The following is a 20,807-nucleotide window of genomic DNA, read 5'->3' on the forward strand; positions in this document are numbered from 1 at the left end:
TCATGCCGTATGCGGTAAAGTTTTCCTATTTCTATGGGACTCTAAACATAGTTTGTAAACTTTTTGGAGATTCCTTGCTTTACAAATAATTAAGAGGATCTGAAGTCAAATCCTGGATATAGTTTATGATTTACAAAATACCTATAACTTTGCACTATGTTTTTAGAAAATACGTCAATTGACTTGTTTGGATCTAGCGCAAAATAAAAAAACTTATTTTATTAGACGCATCGAACTTCGTTACTTTTCAAATGGAAAGTATGACGCGCGCACCTTACACGTCATTGATATAACCATCTGGAAGGTTCGTAAAATTTAACCGTTACCCAGCACTGACGCAATTAAAAAAGCCAAAACATTCCCTTATCACCAGTGTTGATGGTATTTTGATTTTTCTAGCAAAAAGATATTTCATAGCTGGTACTGGTGATTCTAAAGGTTATAAGCCAAATAAGAGTTTTTTTTTAGTACTCTTTACTTAGCCGCTGATGGTCCTAACACTTTGTATTTTCCATCATGGGGAGTTAAAGGCGAAACTAATTCCAATATTATTTATTTTTAGGATATTGAGGATCAGTTTTTACCGATTATTTAAAACTGTTAAATAAATTTAAAAAGGCTTATAAAGTGCAAGCCAAATATAGCTAAGTTATCATCATTCGTTGCAGAAACTGCAGAGTTACCCAACACTAAAACCTGATAAAGGCGAAGAAAATTTTGTGAAATACAGAAAGGAAAACGAGAAAAGAGAGACTAGCTAAAGTAGGCGCACCAAAACAAACAGTCAGATATAAAACTTCGACCTCAACAGTTCGCATCCTCTCCTCCGTTTGATCCAGAAATAAACTTTAACCGGAAAATAGGAACAGAAAGTGCTAGAAAAGAAAGACCATTATGGCAGACACTGCACATTTCATTCACGAACGATTCCAGACGTTTATGAACGGCCTCGGCGACCGTTAGTAAGTATTACATGCCGATGGGTCATCGCAAAGCCCAAAGTCTGGGGTTCAACTGCGTCACACTGACGTGTTGTTTTGGTATCCAACCACATCAACAGTTGGTCGACCACCGGATCGATGGGCCTTGAAACTAATGGTATACTTATGACTTCTCCTCCTCCTTTTTTGCCCTCAGTGAGCCCTACGTGCGCGAGCACCTGTCCAAGGTTTACATGGTCCTGGGCAGCACTGCCGCCGCCACGGCCATGGGAGCCCTGCTTCAGATGCGAGACTTCCTCGATCTCGGAGTCCTGGCGGCGGTGGCCACACTGATCCTAGTCCTAGGTCTGCACTTCTACAAAGACGATGGCAAGAACTACTACACACGACTGAGCATGCTCTACGCATTCGGATTCTGCTCTGGCCAGACCCTCGGACCGCTCCTCGGCTATATATGCAGCATTAATCCGGCCATTATTCTATCGGCCCTCACCGGCACCTTTGTCACCTTCATCACGCTCTCCCTGGCCGCCCTCTTGGCCGAGCAGGGCAAGTACCTCTACCTGGGCGGAATGCTTGTCAGCGTCATCAACACCATGGCCCTATTGAGTCTCTTCAACATGGTGTTCAAGTCCTATTTCGTGCAAGTGGTGAGTAAAACATATTTCTTTATGCAAAAACTCTACTTTTAAGTCCTATCTTTATCTTAAAGAAAACCTATTATTAAATAGGTAGGGAATGGGGACAAAACCCAACAAAAAATAGAGGTTATTAAAGCTACACAGGAATAATAATATATATTCTTTAACTGCACAGTAAGATTCAAACTGCTAGCGCGCATTATATCTAAAAATAGTTTTATTTTGTGGCAATATCTGGGGTTTAAGATTAGGTTATTGGGACCAAAATTGTATAGCAACAAATTTTTTGAGTAAAGCCATAATTTGTCAATGACCGTCGACTACCGATTTTTACCAAGAGGAGGATTCACTATAAAATGTTGTTACATTTTATCAAAATTTTATAAAACTTAAGTTTACTAAAAGTAAACTGCAATTTTGTGCTTTTGTTAACAATATTTCTCCCAAAAAGATTTTTGAAGAATTTAAATGTATAACAATCTATTATTCAATAAATATAAAATATTTTTTTGACTTTTTATAGACTCAACTCTACGTCGGCGTTTTCGTGATGGCTGCCTTCATCGTCTATGACACCCAGAACATCGTAGAGAAGTGCCGGAACGGAAACCGAGATGTGGTGCAGCATGCCCTAGATCTGTTCTTCGATGTGCTTAGCATGTTCCGCCGATTGCTGATTATCCTGACACAAAAGGTAGGCTATCAGGGCTGGGTTAACTCCACCGATCAATTGCTATATAGCCACTTCACTCAGCTCAAGACCTTCATGGTTTAAGGCGATTAATGCCCAAGCGAATCGGCCGAATTATCTTGGTCAGATAATCCTCGAACAGTCGCTAATCACTTTGCAAAATCTTTCCAAAATGAAATTCGCTGTGATAAACCATTTCAAACGGTATTTTATGCAGCCAAGGCAATAAGTATACTTTCACAAAGTCAGGCTAGGATCCCCAGACATTTGTAAACACTTGTGGGAAGTATATTTATTTCCGGAACTGCGAATGAAACTTTTTGCAAAGTTTTTTAGCTGTTTGTGAAACTATATTTGTGACCTTGGCTTTGAAAACAATGGTAAATAAATATTAATACTCGTTATTTTTTGCAGGAGGAGCGTAAACAGAATGAACGTCGCAAGAGAAACTAAGTCAATCTTTAAACAATCCCAACCAGCAAAACAAAACATCTGGCGAGGGAAAAGGCGGTTGGTAGTTTTCTCTTTCTAAACATTTATTCGCATATAAATTAAAAAGGGCCGTGTACATTTGGCTTTAAATTTACATATGTACAACTGTTCAATATGAAACCCATGCAAATTCCCTATTTAATAAATACCACAAAAAGTCAGCTCATCCGCATTATAGCCGCAAATGGAGTTGACCAAACACGGCGCACTAGATTGACCATGTTGATAGTATCGATTGGGGGCTGGAGGGCCATTTAATTAGGCTAAGTGCAAGCTGCAGGTAATAGCTAAACGTTGGCCGAAGTTGGTCATTCGAAGTTTTAGTTTCCAACGGACAGGATGGCGCAGACGGAGGATAAGGTGCAACCCCTATTGCAGCAGTTCCAGCAGCTGTTCTTCATATCAAAAATAGCCGGGATTCTGCCGCAAGATCTGGAGAAGTTTCGTTCCCGGAATCGGATGGAGAAATCTCGCAATGGCATGATCTACATGATTGGCACTCTTATTGTCTACGTTTTGGCCTACAATTTTCTAATTTACTCCTTCGGGGAGGAGGACCGAACTCTCAAAGCATCGCAGAGTCAGTGAAGCATAACCCATGGAAAGGGTAAACTCATTACCTAGTTATTTTTCCTTCTCAGGCACCTTGACCTTTGTGATTGGCTTGTTCCTGACCTATATTGGGCTCATCATGATGGCCAGCGACCAGTTGACCGCCCTACGAAACCAGAGCAGGATTGGTGAGATTTACGAGCGCATCCGCCTGGTGGACGAGCGTCTGTACAAGGAGAACTGTGTGATGGACAACAGTACCATTGGTCGGCGCATCCGGATCATGCTCGTCATGACAGTCATCTTTGAGTTGTCCATTTTGCTGGCCACATACCTTAAGCTAGTGGACTACTCGCAGTGGATGTCCTTGCTGTGGCTAGTGTCGGCAATTCCCACGTTCATTAACACGCTCGACAAGATCTGGTTTGCTGTTTCGCTTTATGCATTGAAAGAGCGTTTTGAGGCCATCAATGCTACGCTGGAGGAGCTGGTGGACACACACGAGAAGTATAAGCTGTGGCTCCAAGGCGGCCGGGATGTCCCACCTCCGTTGGATAGCTCCCAGCCGCCTCAGTATGACAGCAATCTAGAGTATCTGTACAAGGAACTTGGAGGCCTGGACATGGGTTCTATTGGAAAGAATTCGGTGTCGGGCTCGGGAAAGAATAAGGTGGCCCCCGTGGCGCACTCCATGAACTCTTTTGGAGAACCAATCAATGCGGCCACCGGTAAGGCTCCACCCAACCCCTTGGCCCCCAATTTGGTCCACGAAAGCGAGCTAGGAAATGCTGCCAAAGTAGAGGACAAGCTGAACACTCTGTGCCAGGTGCACGACGAGATCTGCGAGATTGGGAAGGCTATGAACGAGTTGTGGAGCTATCCCATCCTGTCATTGATGGCCTATGGGTTCCTTATTTTTACGGCTCAGTTGTATTTCCTTTACTGCGCCACACAGTTCCAGTCGATTCCCTCACTGTTCCGCTCCGCCAAGAATCCTTTTATCACGGTCATCGTCCTGAGTTATACGTCCGGAAAGTGTGTGTACCTCATCTACCTGAGCTGGAAGACCTCGCAGGCCTCCAAGCGCACCGGCATCAGTCTGCACAAGTGCGGTGTGGTGGCAGATGACAATCTTCTCTACGAAATAGTAAACCACTTGTCGCTGAAGCTGCTCAACCACTCGGTGGACTTTTCTGCCTGCGGCTTCTTCACTCTGGACATGGAGACACTGTATGGCGTAAGTGGCGGGATCACCAGCTATCTGATCATTCTGATCCAGTTCAATTTGGCCGCCCAGCAGGCCAAAGAGGCTATCCAGACGTTCAACTCGCTGAATGATACCGCCGGCTTGGTTGGTGCCGCCACCGATATGGATAACGGCAGCTCCACGTTGCACGACCGTGGTGACCACCACCATGCTTACGCCGGCGGGCTAAAGCTATTCGTTTTTGAATTTTTCAATATTTAGAGCACCTCCTGGCACTTTTATTTCTGTCTTTGGCACTAAATAAACTCTCACAAAGCAACTCGGCGTTTATATTCGGCACGAGCATCCTCTACTTCTTTAAGAAGATCAGCGTATATGGCATTAGCTCCATCGAAGTCTAGTATGGCCACGCAGGAGATCTGTCCCCGCTTTTGAAGGGCATATGCTAGCTCCCTTCTGACCAGAGGGAAGCAATAGGTCACTTTTTGCTGCTGGCACTGAAATTTCAAGCCCTCTATGGTTTCATCCAGACCACCTACAAAACGAAATTGTTATCTATTGTCTTTCAAATTTCTGGGTTACTCACCTTCTCCCGGACATATCTCACAATCGGTGGCCAGGAGTAGCAATTTCACCTTATTGATCCTCAGCCTGGCCAGAGCCTCGCGAAAACCCAAAACCAAACGGGGATGTGCACGGGCTTTGATCTCGTTTTTGGCAAATGCGCGCTTTTGAAAGCGATCCAGATCCTTGAGCAGCTGGACGGTCAACTCCTTAAGGCGCGGGCGGGTGCAATTGTCGCAATAGCTGGTGAGGATTATAAATGATATCTTTAAGGAGTATAAACGAGAATGGCAAACCTTCTGAAGCGTCGTGAGTGTATGGAATTAGTTTCTTTTGCTTGAGGACTGTTTTTGGGAGCGGGCTCATTCAGAGATAGCTTCTGGACATGTTGTTCCACAGGAATACCATCTTCATGGATCTCTGGACAACCTGCCACGAGTTCATCAGTTTCCTTTTCAGCGACTTCCCTATCAGCCCTTTTAAAAGTGCGATAGCTACGTACGGACTTCTTTAATTTCGTAACCTTTATCTTGGGATCGAGACGCGTTTTGCCCTTGGATTTGGTTACTGTATAGATACTCCTTGTTATGATTAAATGGGGCTTTCTGGTTTTTCTGGCCTTGATCTGCCGCTGTGTTGGCCGCTTGACGACGAAGTCCAGGAGCGAAGCTTGCTGCTCCGGTTTCCTGTGCTTGTTTTTGTACTTGGAGCTTCGCGGAGTGCTCCTGGTCTCTGTGCTTGTATCATCCTTTTTGCTAATTTTCTGGTAAGTGCATTGGTTTATGAGGTTTATTTTGTCGGAGTTTCGTGACATTTTTGCTGGAGCATCTCTAAAACAGTGTTGGTCAGCGCTTTAATGTTGTTAAGCCGTTATCACCACGCTTGATAACAAAGAGATAGTGCTGGCAAACAAATGCAGCCGTACCATAAAAAGGGGAAACCCAGAATAAAACTCATCATTTGTCTTCAGAAGCTCACCATTCACAGTTCTACTTTTGGTTTCCAAGTAAAAATGAGCTTCGCTTCGCATTTGCAAACGATTTTGGAGAAATTGTTAATTTCTGATAAAAGCCGGGCCGTTTATACAAAAGACGCGGAGGAAATTCAAAATTATGTGGTAGAGGAACTAAAACGAGTAGACGACACTTTTCGCAAAGTTTTCGACGGGCTAAGCCTGGGTGGTAAGTTATTTAATATTAAAGTTTTGTGAACTTGTGAGCAAGCGACACAAATCCATCAAATAAAATATTAAAGTTCTCAGAATCGACAGAAAGCAATCAAAACGTTGTAAACTTACATACTTATAAATTGTAACCCCTTAGGGGTTTTTTTTTACCCTCGTAATTACAAGAGATAACCAAAGTATTCTGTTTGAACTACTCCAACGTGCAGTATTCCATAAAATTTATTTTTTTTATTGTGAATTTTGTTTTTGTGAACAAAATATTGACCTTGAGGGGCCTGATTATAGAGTGTACACATTAAGTTGATAAATTCCTTCATGTTTATAACAATTTTTCCAAGAAAAAGATGAAGCTAGAAAACATATTTTTTTTTTAGGGAGCTACTTGGACCGCGTGAAACTTGACGTTCCCGATGAATTTGACTTGCACATGAAACTCAAATTTCCATTTGATATCAGCCCGAATTCTATAAGTAAGAATGATGGGTTTATCTATTTGATGGGAACTTTGATTTTAGCACCGTGCCAACGCATCCATCGCCTTCAAGTTCAAGATTGGCTGCGCAATGCATTCCATAAGGTGTTCGACTCAAATCCAACACTTACCAGCTCCAGTGGCCAAACTTACAAACTAAGATACACTCTTGACGGATATGGCTGTGCCCATACTATTGTAGCCGTAGGCAAAAGTCGCTCCATTTCTTTCGATTTGGTGCCGGCTTTTGAATTCACGGGACGGCAGTGGCCACTTAAAGATCCTCCAGTTCCTGCCGAACTCCGCGCAAATTTGCCTTGGTTCGCTATTCCGCAAAAGATGCTGAAGTCAAAGGCTAAGACCACATTCATGGTTTGTGCACCCCACTGGGAGCGTGAAATGATGAAGGATTCGGATAATTTGAAGAACGTTCTGCGTCTGATGAAAGGATTAAGGGACGCCCACGCTATGACGTTGCCGCACTTGTCCAGCTATATGTTAAAAACAGTGTTGCTCCATCGAATTGACAAAGTTGACTGGCAAAGGGACTTAGGCACTCTTTTGGTGGAGATGTGGGGCCATTTGGTGGATCATCTACGAGCTGGCCGGCTGGAATTCTTCTTGGCAAGGGGACACAACATATTCGTGCGTATGAATCAGGGCGAAATTAAGATATGCCTTAAAACTTCTGTGGTCCTGCTCCAGAAACTTCGTTCTGCTCAGTTGAATACGGGCTATCTTCATGTGGCAGAACTTTTTAATTTTCCAACACTCGTTATTAATTAGATTGGAATGTTTTGGATAACAACTTAATGTTTATTTTTTCCAAACTTCAGTCTCCACTGAGTTTGTTTACAGATAAGAAAAAAGCTTATGTATGCGAAACAATAAAATTGTTTGCCCGTCTCGGATGTCAATAAATAAACAACTTGAAATATACCAAAATTTCAATTTAACTCAAAATGATTTCCCTACATTTTTTCTTGGATTAATGAAGGCTTATTAAAATAAAGACACTTAATAAATTGATTTACCTTTTATTTATGTATAATTCGATACAACTATGAGTGTTAAATACCTTATGACGAGACAACTTTGGACTTAAAAGCTACAGGTGAGCGGGTAGGCAGTTGCTTACCCTGGAATTATCAACGGTAAGTACTAGGTAAGAGTCTAGTTCGGAGGGAATTCGCTATAACCCAATGCTGCTCTCGATGGACATGTGCAGGTCGTTGAACTCCTTGAGGTGGGAGAGTATGGCGTCCCGTTCCCGCTCGTAAATCTCCCAGAACTTCAGGTATTGGCTGACGTGCTGCAGGACCAGGTTGCGGGCAAAGTCTAGGCAGCTCCTCACGTTTCGCATCCGCCGTCTGCAGCTGGCCAGGACCGAACGCACCTGCTGCTCCGGCTCCAATTGGGCGATCACAAAGGCGAAAACGCTTTGGACATCAATTCGCACGTCGGTGGGGAACATCACGGATTCGGTGGGCTTTGCTTGCGGGAAGACAATCAGCGACGGGGAGATCGGCATGGCCAGTTCCCAGGGCAGATCGTTGGCCTGGCTATCGAAAGCTAACGAAGTGCACCTCGGCGCTGCTGAGTAGCGCCGAAACCTGCAGGAACGCTTGCGACAAAACGCCAGATAATGCGCAGTCCGGGCGATGCATAAATACCACGTTGGTGGCGTTAGGTTGCTGGAGCGCCTTGAGCAGCATTTGCCTGTTGTATTTCCGGCTGTACCCCGAATTCATCGTAGCAGGCGCGTTCTTGTGAGTCCTGGGCAATGTTCTGGCATAGAACTGCCGTATAAAATCCTTTAGTGCCACATACGAGAAGGTATGTTGCTGAGGCATCACGTACATCGACTCCTCCGCCGCATCCACAATGAAAACCTGAACCTGATGATGGTGCTGCGGGATGCCGAGCTGATGCAGATAGTCCCGATACTTTACCGAATCAAAGATCACCACCCCTAGCGAGCGATTGTGGGCGGCATGCTCTGCAGAGTGCTGCCAAATGAGTTGGCCATACTTGGTGACCATCTTGGCAATCCCGATCTTCATGGCCGGCGTTCCATGCTGCGAGTGAGCCAGGCAGAGATTCCGCGAGTGCAGCCTGAGCAGGAGGGGAACTTTTCGATTCCTTAGGTGATTGCTGTGAGCGTACTGCCTCCAAACGTGGTTTAGGTACGAGTTAATCCGATAATAGTTGGCCAACGTGGCTTGGCTTTTTCTCCAGGTGGGATGGCAGCTCTGCGCTTGATCTGTTTCCCAAAACAGCTCTTTGGGAAATTGCATTAGTGAGAAGGAATCATTCGGCTGCTCCTCCGATGTGTTCCAGTAATCCTCGCACCCCTTAGACTGTTTCTTTTGAGCAGTGGCCATCTCCTCGCCCATGACACTGGCATGGTGGTAGTGATTCATTCGCACACCCATGGCCAGCACGGGAACATGGCGCGCCTTCATGGCAATGGTCATGGGGGTGCCATATCCGTTGGAGAACAGTGACATGTTCTTTAGAGTGTTCCGCACCCAGCGCAGAATGTCCATTGTCTTCCAGTCACCGGAAGTGCTAGTGAACGTATGCACTCCATTTCGACTGTCGATGACTATCAATTGGGGCAGTCTGGAGTTTGGCGCCTTCAGCATCTTATGGGCACTGCTGCCGAAGCTCACTGTGAAGCGGATATTCCTCTCCGGATCCAGTTCCAGCCAGCGCAGGCCAGCGGCCAGGTATCGCTTGAAGGCCCGATCGTCCGGCGAGTCTATCAGGCCCAGAACCACTGCATCCGAGTGTTTTCGGATAGCGGCAAGCTCCTGGCTACTGTGCGCCCGGTCCAGCGGGTGCAGCAGGTGGTTAATGAACCGGGCCAGCTCCTCAAAGCTCCAAGCGCCCTGGTACTGCAGCATTTGCTTCTGGCCGTAGCGCACCACCAGAGTGGGCCATTTGTCCGGATAGCCGCCTGCCCCAACGACTCCGGGCGCCGGCATCAACGTGCGGCTGCAGTTGCACTGCAGATGCCAGCAGTCGATGGCCCCGAAGAAGGCGTACTCCTGGTAGTAGTGAGCCAGTCCATTGTACACCAGTCGCGCCTGCCGTGCTTCGCTGGCCCACGACACGTAGTAGAAAAGCAGTGAGATCTCGGACTCGGCCGCTTCCGCACGAATCTGGGGCACACTGCGACCGGGGCACTCGCCGATTATCACCTGGTCGGATTTTGGGGATCTGGAGGCGTTCAACTGACCAACTGAGAGGGCCAAAAGCACCAGGTAAGCAATTATTTTCATTGCAACCGGTGCAAAGCTAATTGGTGGACAAAAACAACAACAGCCACCGCGCGAACAGATGTTCGCAGAAAGGCTGGTTACACTGCTAAATTGGCAGTGCTGGGAAACGTGTCAAAATCGTGGCACAGTTTGTGAACAGGCACTTAAAAGTTATATACAAAATTATTTTTAAATGTTTACAATACGCTTAAAGTTTTTCAATCGTAGATAAGCTTAAGTTTTTATTTGGACGCAAATTAAAAATCTAACACAAACATTAATTTTTATAAAATAAATAAAAAACAAGACCTTATAAAACAGCTTTTTTATTTAGTGCATTGAATGAACACAATATAGGTTCATGTAGAAACAATTTTTTAATCACATTAAAATTTGCTTAACCATATGATAAGCAGGCACGTTTTTCAACACCAGACGGCCCTTCTTGTCTCAACACACTATTCCACACTGCCCGCCGTTATCGATAGCAACACTATCGATTCCAAGTGATGTTAATTAATCACTTTTACTGTTTACTTTTTTAATTAAAACTGCGTTAATTTAATTAACCACAACGGCAGCTCCTGACCCACTGCGACTTGTAAACGACGACGCATCATTTGTGCAACGAGAAAAAGGAAACCACTCAAAGGAACACCACTAGGAAGTTGGCAATCAAACCCATCCAAAAAAATCAAGACAACAACAATAACTGGAGTGTGTTTTTGCGCGTGTGTGTGTGTGGGGAGTGCATAGTTAAATCAGTGAATAATTTACCGTTCGGCCTTCGCCTTCCCCCGAGGAAACAACAACAAAGTCTCACGTTCACTTACACCCACACACACATACGTACGCACCTCGCATTTGCACGCATACACACAGGCCAGCCAGCCGATAACCTGTGTGTGAGGCAATCGCCGTCATCGTCCGAAATCAAATCACCAATCGGGAAAAACAACAATAGCAGCTGCAGCATAATCAACAAATAAATATATAGGACTCCAATATGGGACTGTTATTATCGCGGCTGTGGCGGATGTTTGGCAACGAGGAGCACAAGTTGGTGATGGTCGGTCTGGACAATGCGGGTAAAACGACTATCCTGTACCAGTTCCTCATGAACGAGGTGGTCCACACGAGTCCCACGATCGGTTCCAATGTGGAGGAGGTCGTTTGGCGGAATATCCACTTCCTGGTCTGGGATCTGGGCGGTCAGCAGAGCCTCCGAGCCGCCTGGAGCACCTACTACACAAACACAGAGCTGGTGATCATGGTCATCGACTCCACGGATCGGGAAAGGCTGGCCGTAACGCGGGAAGAGCTGTACCGGATGCTGCAGCACGAGGATCTGAGCAAGGCCAGCCTGCTGGTCTACGCCAACAAGCAGGACCTCAAGGGTTCCATGTCAGCGGCGGAAATATCGCGGCAACTGGACCTCACCTCCATCAAAAAGCACCAGTGGCACATTCAGGCCTGCTGCGCGCTCACCGGCGAAGGACTCTACCAGGGACTGGAGTGGATAGTGCAACGCATCAAGAACAAATGACCCGCCACACGCTATACTAGCTAATTAATCATTAACAACTAGCTGACTAGAGAAAGTAAACCAATTTTGATATAAACAATTTTTAAGCGTTTCCAAATTGTTTGAAAAGTTGTTGCCAAGCCAATTTTATTTAGTGTAAAATACGTCTGATCGGGAGACCCCTCAACGATTTAAATCTATGTGTATATGGATAATGTCTAGGAGCTAAGCAAATTAACTACGATACTTCCAATAAAATTACAAAATAAACGAGTTTATTTCGACACTGTCGCGTATCAAATTGAATACAAATTACAAATAGAGAAGTGGACGCATGGACGTATATGCCTCTCTGAGCATTGCCTTGTAATTGACATTGTTGGCTCGATTTGCTGATGTGTCAGATTGTTTGTACTCTATCGTCTAAAATAAATACATGGTTGTGTAAAAGTTAGTGTCTAGGATTAGGTTAAAACATTAGCATACTAAAATATAGCCACACGAACAATTTGATCACAAAAGTAAAAGCAAAATAAAGAGCGGGGTCAGTGGGTCAAAGGTCTAGGTTAGATTGCAGGAGCTGCTGCAGCTCTTTAAAGGCTTTCCCTGGCCCAAAGTAATTGTGTTTTCCGGCACCTCCTCCACATTGTTGGCGTCATGTTGGCGCTGTCATAGGAGTATTATTAGTTTGGTTTACAGTAAGAGGAGGAATCCCACCTTAAGTTCGTTGGCCAGGCAGCGAAAGGCGTCCTCCACATTCATGTTCTCCTTGGCAGATGTCTCCATCACGAACAGGATCTCAGGTATATATTGACACATCTGGCGCGCCTCCTCGAAGTCCACTTCACGCTGCTCCTCTAAGTCGCACTTGTTGCCAACCAGGATTATCAAAACATTGGAAGCCGTGTACCTGCGCACCTCCTCGATCCACTTTTGCAGGTTGGAGAAGGAAGACCGCTTGGTGATATCGTAAACTGCAAGAAAAACACATGGTTGTTTTAAGTAAACAAACACCCACTGATAAGGCGGTGCGCTATTAAAATCAGCGCCAGGCAATCATTTTAAAGCGTTCAGTAGTTATCAGTAGTACTTATTTGCCATGACAAATGGATGGGCGTAGGCCCCGAAACCGAAAGATACTGGACTCACCAATTAAGACCCCGTTGGCCGAGCGATAATAGCTCTGCGTAATAGTGCGAAACCTCTCCTGACCAGCAGTGTCCCAAATTTGCAGCTAAGAAAGTGAAAGGATATGAGTCATAAGAGGCTGAAAAGTTTGGTAATCCTTTTCGCACCTTGATTTGCTTGCCCTCCACGGCAATGGTCTTCATAGAAAAGTCCACTCCGATGGTGTTCCCATGACGTTCTATGTAGTTTCCAGTTTTAAACCTGTCCACTATGCAAGTTTTCCCCGTCCCGCAGTCGCCAATCAGGACAATCTTGAACAGAAAATCGAAGTTCTCCTCGTTTGGCAGTGCCATCAGCGTCTGTGGATTGCGGGCGGTCATCTTTTGGCCCCCGTTCTGGCCGTTAACAGGTCTCCCTTGCCTGCGGCCCTTGTTTTACAATGACAACAAAGAGTGAAGTAAAACTAAATTTAATTGATACGCAATATCAGCTGTTGGCTATCGATAGGTGGGCCATCGATATGTGCTTAAGATGTTTTCAATTTGGCTGTTTAATATCGAAACGAATTTTGTCATCTCTAAATGAAGTTGAGAGCTAAAATTCAAATTATGCTTTTTGTGGTAGTAGAAATTGAATATGAAAATTAATTAATTGTCTATATATTTATTACTTAGAAATTTGATAGAATTGTCAATCAGAGGAAAATCATTTGAGAATCAGTTCACTTAGTTTATATCAAAAAAGCTTAAGTTCGCGAATCGTATTAATTTACTTTCAAATCATTTGTAACAAATAAAAAATGTATTCTATACAATTAAACAAGTCAAAAGTAAGATATCATGCACGTAAAAAATTATATAAAGTTAACTAAATTTATAATATTTTTTCTGCAACAAAAACTTTATGTTTTATTGTTGTTTTTTTATAGGTTATTTTGTTAATATTTGTTGTTGTTAATTATTTAGCCGCGGAAAATATTGAAAATTATAAAATATTTATTTTATGTTAGCTGTGAAATTATTAAATATCTACCTAATAAATCCTTGATAAGCACAATTAATTAATTAATTAATTTTGTTATGTTTATGTTTTCTTCTGCACATTTTTTTTTCAAAAAACATAAAACTTTACTTGCTTAACAATCGATACTGTAGAACAAAAAAAAAGTAAGTTTATATTAATTGAACTCATATGGTATCACATTATATTTCTTCAACCAACAACATTATATTTTATTGTTTTAAAGTTTTGACCACAGCTAATTTAATTTTCCAATACCGACATGCCAGCTCGCACCAGTAATTTAGAAATGAAAATCTATTTTGTAGATTGTGACATTACGCAATAAAGCTGTGAATATGTTGACGATTTCTTTTAATGATATACAAATGGAAAGCCCACTTGCGTGCAAATCCATGTGAATCGGGGTACATAGCCCGATTAAAGCGGCGATCACGTAGGTCAGGCTTTCTGATAACGCTGGGGACTCCAATAAATTTTCACCACGTACCTTGATGATGGCGCCATTTGACGCTAAAGAGTTCGTTTTATGGGATTGTTAACATTTATGGTGTGTTTTCAAGAAATTCCACATGTTTTCCCCACGGAAATCTTTGCCAAATAGAGACCTTGACCCACATCTCAACTTTTGCTTCTAAACAGCGCAACGAGACTCACTTTCAAACCGCAGCGGAAGTGGCCGAGAAACATGTTCTATGTATCTCACCTCATGCAAATAAGCTGGCCAACTGCTTTGATTGCCAACCGAATTGGAAACCGCATGCCAGATGCGCCTGCGCGCACGCACTGTCGCATCCATTTTGCATGGAAAGTTTAATTGCGCCGGCCTAAGACGATCTGGGGGCCAAAGTCTAGTCGAGAACTTGTCCCACGATTGGCCCGATGCTGATGGACGTGGTCCACACGGGGGAAAAAAAAAGTAACGACCACTATCAGTCTGGTATCTTGCGTTTCTTTCGATTAATGAAGAGATTTTAAATTAAATGTATGAGTTTCGAAACTCAACAAACTTTTTCTTAAAATACATATTACCAGTTTATTATTAAAAGGCTGCAAAAAAAAAATAATCCTTTAATGAGATTTTACAAAAGAAGGTTTCGTGTCAAGTATTATAATTTAAGTCTCTTTATATTAATTATTTTTTATTTTTTCTTTCTTTTTTTGTTTGTTTAAATTCAATTTTTAATGTATTGGTTGTCAATTTAAATGATGTTTATAAAATTTAAAGATATTTTAAAGTTCCTAAAGCCTTATTAACCTATTTCTCCTATTGTTTGCCCAATGAACATTTTAACGTATTGGTTGTCAATTCAAATGATGACTATAAAGATTAAAATAAATCTCTTTAGAACTGAACCTTTTTTACCTACATTTTAATCGGCTCAGTGTTTAAGAAAATAGAATGCCAGTTTTTCCGTGTACTCTCAAGTAGTGAAATTAATTGCCAGCTTTATAAGCCCAAGCCGCAACCTATTTTCCAACCAGGAAAGCCCTCTCGATGAGTCACAGGAATGCTGTGGAGTGCTCCCAGCTAGACCAGCTCCCTCCGGATCCACAGTTAAATATTTCCACTCCCCCGTAGCTTAAGATACTCCTTGCAGGGAAAAGGAAATCAAACAGCGAATTGGCAACTTCGCACAGAGCTTCTCGAACACGAAGACCAGATCAAACGAATATTTTCAGGCCTGGCTGACTGGTTTGCCGTTTTGGCTGGCGGGTAGCTTCTGCCCGACTACTTCCCCCTGAGTTCCCCGCAAGAGCCCCTGAATTCTTGGCCTCACTTTTGCATTGTAGTTTGGCCCGTTCGTCGTTGCTTTTTATCGCTCGCCTCGACCGTTGGCCGCTTTAGTTGAATTTCAAACGTTTGCGCGCGCGGTTGTCGGAACGTGTCCCAAAAAAAGTTGAAAAACCGAGACATTAAACCCATTGAGGCTTTGACAGGCGCTTTTCCTTCGGTCTAAAGGACCACCACGCGCAGTTTGAAAAGTGAGAAACGTGCTGAGATCTTTGCATAGGAAATAAACATACGCTTGATCTTCAGCTGAACTTTGTAGGAAGAGGAAGGAGAATTCAGCAGCTGAAACTAGGACAGGCAACCTCACCAATTCGGGAGATTTTTCTCAGCAACTAAAGATTATGTAAGCCTCAGACTCCTACCGCAGAATATGCCAAAAAAATAAAAGCCAAGTACCTAATTGTCATGCATCCGGCGTTATCGCTTGTCAACTTTCTACACCCGCTCTTTTTGATTGATTTCTTCACTTATTCAAGGCACGAACATATCTACATTTAAATCCAATTCGAATCGAAATCCGGTGGGCACTTGCACTTTCCTCCGTCAAAATTACCTTTCGCAAACATTGTTTTTGTTTTGTTTGCCGCATTTCTGATTAATTATTCAGCACCGGCAGCATTTCTCGCAGTGCGGGTGCAACGTGCCCGCTAAAACGAAAGACTTGAGCAACGAACTTTTTGGCGTGTGTCAACTTGGCTGCGATCGGGTATGAAATAATCAAAATTATTATTCGATCTGAAGTGCCAGCGCTCACCTGCTGACCCAGTTTTCGGTTTCACTGCAAAAATTAAGTGAATTTCTTTATGTCGCCGTAAAAGCAAAAACTCTCTGGATTCTGACAGACGGACGTGGATACGTCCATACTTAGCAGGCGCCAATTAAAGCTCAGCTGGACTAATTCGCCATAAGTTGCCAAGGCTTTTCACTGTCTCGGACACTGACTCTTTCTCTTCTCTTTCTCTGACTCAAACTCTGTCTCCTTTCCTTCCCGATCTATGTCTCTGTCTCAATTCACTTCTACCACATTCCCAACTGACATTTGTTGCGTGTTTGTTGTTTGTTAGTGTCTGCCAAGTTTTTTACCAAAGGGTAATTCCCCTGGCACGTGAAACTGGCTACCGAAAGTTGTAAATCTAATGCTCAATATGTGTAAACATATTTTGCACATTTAATGTCCCTACCTACTTTTAAGTTATATCATAGTAGTCTCTACGATCTCTGTGAACTTGTCAGGTCTTTTTGTAGGGGACCTTTTGGAAGTCACTATTGAACCTTGTATTGAGTAGGTCGTTGAAAAACTACTTAGCAGACGCACAAATTAATTTTTAATAATTTAACGAAGTTTTTAGCTGCCTGTACTTATTCATGTTATAGAAACGTAAAAGTTTATAGTCATTATAAAACTGCATTTAAATTTTCACCAAAATTTGGACCAGAGTAGTTATTTATTTTCGCCTGAAAGGCATTTAAGCTTCGACTTAATTTTCGTAGAAGTCAAAGTGATCCTTGGCCAACATGTGTTAGGCCACCATTCATGGCCATAAGCGAGAGTCGCTTTCAACTGAAGAGGATTGCTTTGGTTAGGAGTGGAGCGAAGCAGAGTGAAGTGGGGATAGTGGACGGGCCAGTTGTGACGCTTCCTCAACGCACTTGCCCATTCGGAGGCAGCTGCTCCGCCTTGTCCTCCTCTTCCTCTCTGTGCAGCCTAGATAGTGACCCCATTTCGCTTTCGCTTCTATCACCGAGGTGCAATTAATCTCATCTGCATTTTGGCTTTATTCGATGGTCACGCCCACCGGCTGTTCGCCTGTCTGCCCAAAGTGACGTCTTGACACCGAGTTTGCTTAGGCCTAATTTCCTTGAAGCGTTGTAAGCGCCGAGAAACTCTGTCAAACCTTGTGCTAATTGATTGAGATGGAGGATGAAATACTTGACTTACTTAAATTCAATTTCAAAGTTGATGAAAATTTACTGTTTTTATCAAATGTAAATAAAGTTAACCTCTACCATAAATTCGACCTTTGGCAACTTTAAAAATCGGAAAAAATTTTAAAAATTAAATAAAAAATTCCTTCAGGCAATCTTAAAAATTAAATATTTTTCGCCACCAAAAAAATATATTTCACATAGAAATTTTACAGAAGTAACGATTGTAACTAAATTTATCTATCGATATTATTTATCACGTTTTGGCACATTTGGATATTTGCACTTTTTAAATTCTTTTTTATTTTTCTTAACTCAAATTCTGCTGATAGACCAAAACACTAGATTTTTTTTACTAGCAGATAAGTCAAAGATCTGTTACCACTAGTAACGCCCACGAGCCTATTTGATATCTTGTTTACTTCAAACTGGGAGAAACTTGGCCAAACCTTTGCGTTGATGATTTTGAAGAAGGAGTGTGTAGAGTTGGCTGGATTGCCTTGGTCTAGATAGATGGGGAACATGCACCTCCCATGTGGCTCTCAAATTGCAGCCTTTGGGAAAGTGCTGCCGCTTCTGGCTGGGGCTTTAATGATGGCTAACGGATCGCAGACACTTCATCTATCTATACAAGTATATTGCGAACCAAAGCGAACCGGCTGTGGCAAGTGGCAAGTTCTTCGCTTAGTTGCATCATTTGTGGTGTGGTAAAAGTGCGTCTTGCTCTATTTAGATACTTTTCGGGGTGAAATCGACTTCTACTGCAACTGGTTTCGTTTAGAATTATAAATCAATTTGTGAACATGCTTTCACTGAACACATACGCATATTGCCAATTCTCCTAGCAACTGCGATTGATGTGAATTTGTGTAGCTGTTGCTGCAAGTTGTAATCAGAACTCAAGCTGCCAAGGCTAACGGTTGAAGCCATGGCAGCTGGAACAATGCCAAGAAGTGGAGGAAAGCTTTCCCAAAAAATCGACATATGCTCTAAGCAAAGAAACCAGTTAAAAAGATGAAAAACAGGGGGATGCTTTGAGGCGAAAAGAGGTGGGACCCAAAATCTAGTTGAGAATGCAGAAAGGGGTGTGCAGACCAGTAGGAGAGGCCATATGTGTGTGCCACAATTGCTGTTATACAACTGTTGTATAATGATGGCCATTAGGCCAGTCTTTTGCCAACTCAATTGCTGACTAGTTGAATTTAGTCGAGTTCGTTGCTTAAGTCTTTTGTTTGCGGTGAAAACTAAAGGAGTATTTAAATAAGCCAAACTAGGCAGTCTTCTTCTTTATAAGAACTTTACTTAAACAGCTATAAAAGTCAGTCGACCAATGTTTTCAGTTTCATTTGAAATAGAGCAATCTTAGCTGCCAAATGGCATTCTCATTCAATAAATGATCAATATGTTACATGTGGCTCTAACCGCTCTAATCACTATTATCAGCATCTAAACTTTATTATGACAGCATAGATTTGATTGCTTAAGCAGAGAGCTCTAAGAATTCAAGCATGATTTAAAAATGAAGTGTTGTTAGTGAGTGAGTTCGGTCTTTTCTTTTAAAGCGCCTAAGCCATGAGTTAGGTATACTAATAAGATCATCAATTGTCAATAAGCTGTTTCGCCACTCTTTTAATAATACTTACCATCTTAGCACTCATCACCTCAACCAAAAATGGAGTTGCAGAACGTGTTAAGGCGCCACAGGCACCTGCTCCTCCTACTGCTGCTGCCACTTGTCAGCTTATGTCCAACTGCATTGGCGCTCAATCGACAGGCGGATGCTGGCCGGGATTTGGATGTGGCAGCACAACTGGCGGATGCGGAGGGTCAGGCCAGGTCGGACTACGGAGTAGACTCCCCCGACACGCCTCACATACGAAAGAAGCGTCTCATCTGGATCACAGATGATGGCCGATTGGCCCTGCCACCGGGCACTTCGCTAACTTTTGTTCCGACCATTGCTATGCCCCTGGTGCGTCATCCGCCCGAGGGATTCTTCTCCAACCTGACCATCAGCTTTCCCGTCACCAGTGAGTAGTCAACTCTTTCACTGCGAGTGATCAATCAATTAATTTCGATGGTTTCGCCACAGTCGACTTCGACAAGCTGGGTCTGACAGACAACCAGAATCCTCTGGGGGATTTGCCACCGCTATTCGCCCGCTCCTTTGGCCACGAGGCAGGTCATATGGTGGGTGAATACGTGGCCCGGTATTTGCATGTCCAGCGCAGGAAGAGGGACCTCAGCGAGCAGCGCAGCAGGAGCGGCGAGGACCATCCGTTTAAGGTGCACGAGGAGGGACCGAAGTTTCCGGAACTGCCCGCCGGACTGCAGCATATATTCCATGGCGGGGAAAGGGTTTTGCTGTACGGCGTGGTGGAGGACTTCCTGTCCACCTTCGGCATGGATGGCAAGGCCTGTTTGCTGAGGACCATCTGCGAGATGCACTCGCGGAGTCTGGAGAAATTCGGGGTCTTTGGTGAAATGACCAAGCTGTTTTTAACGTAAGTAACATTAGATCATTAAAATTAAACTAAACTAAACTTGAAATAAAATAAATAAATTAAATAAAATAATTAAATTTTTAGGGTCACAAAGTCTCCATTTTCCGACCTGGTCCCCGATTACGTGCAAGCCCAAGAGGTGGGCGAGGGAAAGCAGGCCCCAGGCGAGTGTTTTCCCTACTTCAAGGACTGCCCGAAGAGCATCTTCAAGGCGTTGTCCAGCAAATATAGCAAGCCAGCTCCTGCGGCCAAGACGAAAAGGACAAAACCAACGGACAGACCCGTGGGCGAGTATCACGAGGAGCAGGTGATCCAGCTGCCCAGCACACGGGATCGGGACAACGATGTGTATATGTAGAACCACTTCATCCGCCCAAGCGAACTCCCATTGTTGACCTCGTCTAGTTTTTAGGATTATGATTGAATTGAGCGCGCCCTCAAAGTCACTTGCTTGTAATTAACGTGTAATAATTAATTTATTATTATTTATTTTATTTACGCTTTGTATTTATTGTTAGTCGTAGGCGTTGTTAACTGCATAGTTTTGTATCTCTGTTTGCCTAGTGGTCTGTAAATAATTGAATTGTGGCATAATCCCTTACAACCTCAGTGAAGTTACTTCTCACTATTCCAACCAATGAAACCTTGTCCAATAAATATACAAATAATTCCGATTGACAAACGTTTTGCTGCAGCCCTTTTTGAACATGAACAAATGACTTGCATTCTTGGCCAGCACTGCGTATACGTTATATCAGATGGGTTTTTTTGTGTAGGGTGGTCATATAATGCCAAACAAATGTTTTAGGTGGCCTACGGGTATGCAGTTTGAAGAATAGAACATGGATATATTCTTGGCTATGCCCTCCAGCCTGCTGCTCACCTCCAAAGGTTATG

General features: G+C 43.4%; 8 protein-coding genes across 10 annotated transcripts; 5 read left to right on the plus strand and 3 right to left on the minus strand.

Annotated features, from left to right (window-relative positions):
* The first annotated feature begins 676 nt into the window (after nucleotides 1-676).
* LOC128258460 (bax inhibitor 1) lies at nucleotides 677-2,926 on the plus strand. Of its 2 annotated transcripts, XR_008267960.1 has the most exons (5): nucleotides 677-962; nucleotides 1,138-1,591; nucleotides 2,106-2,276; nucleotides 2,337-2,477; nucleotides 2,688-2,926. XR_008267960.1 is itself a non-coding variant. In XM_052990087.1 (4 exons), exons 1-4 carry the CDS (start codon nucleotides 895-897, stop codon nucleotides 2,724-2,726), a joined length of 732 nt encoding a protein of 243 aa, XP_052846047.1. In that variant the 5' UTR covers nucleotides 678-894; the 3' UTR covers nucleotides 2,727-2,926. The 2 variants fall into 2 exon arrangements, 1 of the variants encoding a protein (XP_052846047.1); XM_052990087.1 differs by lacking the exon at nucleotides 2,337-2,477 and having other exon boundaries at nucleotides 678-962.
* Nucleotides 2,927-2,935: 9 nt separating this feature from the next.
* Nucleotides 2,936-4,843, plus strand: LOC128258447 (gustatory receptor for bitter taste 66a). Of its 2 annotated transcripts, XM_052990071.1 has the most exons (3): nucleotides 2,936-3,045; nucleotides 3,104-3,345; nucleotides 3,407-4,843. In XM_052990071.1, the coding sequence occupies exons 2-3, from the start codon at nucleotides 3,105-3,107 to the stop codon at nucleotides 4,783-4,785; spliced, it is 1,620 nt and encodes a 539-aa protein (XP_052846031.1). In that variant the 5' UTR covers nucleotides 2,936-3,045; nucleotide 3,104; the 3' UTR covers nucleotides 4,786-4,843. The 2 variants fall into 2 exon arrangements, with proteins under 2 accessions (XP_052846031.1, XP_052846030.1); XM_052990070.1 differs by lacking the exon at nucleotides 2,936-3,045 and having other exon boundaries at nucleotides 3,076-3,345.
* LOC128258455 (selenocysteine insertion sequence-binding protein 2) lies at nucleotides 4,763-5,925 on the minus strand. The gene is made up of 3 exons (XM_052990080.1): nucleotides 5,385-5,925; nucleotides 5,111-5,331; nucleotides 4,763-5,059 (listed from the first exon to the last, which is right to left on the minus strand). Exons 1-3 carry the CDS (start codon nucleotides 5,900-5,902, stop codon nucleotides 4,833-4,835), a joined length of 966 nt encoding a protein of 321 aa, XP_052846040.1. The 5' UTR covers nucleotides 5,903-5,925; the 3' UTR covers nucleotides 4,763-4,832.
* A 76-nt stretch (nucleotides 5,926-6,001) lies between these two features.
* Nucleotides 6,002-7,709, plus strand: LOC128258453 (cyclic GMP-AMP synthase-like protein). The gene is made up of 2 exons (XM_052990077.1): nucleotides 6,002-6,269; nucleotides 6,649-7,709. The coding sequence occupies exons 1-2, from the start codon at nucleotides 6,002-6,004 to the stop codon at nucleotides 7,530-7,532; spliced, it is 1,152 nt and encodes a 383-aa protein (XP_052846037.1). The 3' UTR covers nucleotides 7,533-7,709.
* Nucleotides 7,710-7,763: 54 nt separating this feature from the next.
* LOC128258443 (uncharacterized) lies at nucleotides 7,764-10,211 on the minus strand. Its single transcript, XM_052990062.1, is given in 2 exon segments — nucleotides 7,764-8,319; nucleotides 8,321-10,211. Coding segments are annotated over 2 exon segments (2,094 nt in total). The 5' UTR covers nucleotides 10,034-10,211; the 3' UTR covers nucleotides 7,764-7,938.
* A 258-nt stretch (nucleotides 10,212-10,469) lies between these two features.
* Nucleotides 10,470-11,821, plus strand: LOC128258464 (ADP-ribosylation factor-like protein 5A). Its single transcript, XM_052990092.1, has one exon. It carries the CDS (start codon nucleotides 11,019-11,021, stop codon nucleotides 11,556-11,558), a length of 540 nt encoding a protein of 179 aa, XP_052846052.1. The 5' UTR covers nucleotides 10,470-11,018; the 3' UTR covers nucleotides 11,559-11,821.
* Nucleotides 11,791-13,159, minus strand: LOC128258463 (ras-related protein Rab-43). Its single transcript, XM_052990090.1, has 4 exons — nucleotides 12,833-13,159; nucleotides 12,687-12,771; nucleotides 12,255-12,511; nucleotides 11,791-12,203 (listed from the first exon to the last, which is right to left on the minus strand). The coding sequence occupies exons 1-4, from the start codon at nucleotides 13,043-13,045 to the stop codon at nucleotides 12,099-12,101; spliced, it is 660 nt and encodes a 219-aa protein (XP_052846050.1). The 5' UTR covers nucleotides 13,046-13,159; the 3' UTR covers nucleotides 11,791-12,098.
* Nucleotides 13,160-15,548: 2,389 nt separating this feature from the next.
* LOC128258454 (uncharacterized) lies at nucleotides 15,549-20,584 on the plus strand. The gene is made up of 4 exons (XM_052990078.1): nucleotides 15,549-15,823; nucleotides 19,058-19,436; nucleotides 19,499-19,910; nucleotides 19,995-20,584. The coding sequence occupies exons 2-4, from the start codon at nucleotides 19,079-19,081 to the stop codon at nucleotides 20,266-20,268; spliced, it is 1,044 nt and encodes a 347-aa protein (XP_052846038.1). The 5' UTR covers nucleotides 15,549-15,823; nucleotides 19,058-19,078; the 3' UTR covers nucleotides 20,269-20,584.
* The last annotated feature ends 223 nt before the right edge of the window (nucleotides 20,585-20,807 follow it).

This window comes from Drosophila gunungcola (assembly GCF_025200985.1).
Source record: "Drosophila gunungcola strain Sukarami chromosome 3L unlocalized genomic scaffold, Dgunungcola_SK_2 000003F, whole genome shotgun sequence".
Taxonomy (NCBI): Eukaryota; Metazoa; Arthropoda; class Insecta; order Diptera; family Drosophilidae; genus Drosophila; species Drosophila gunungcola.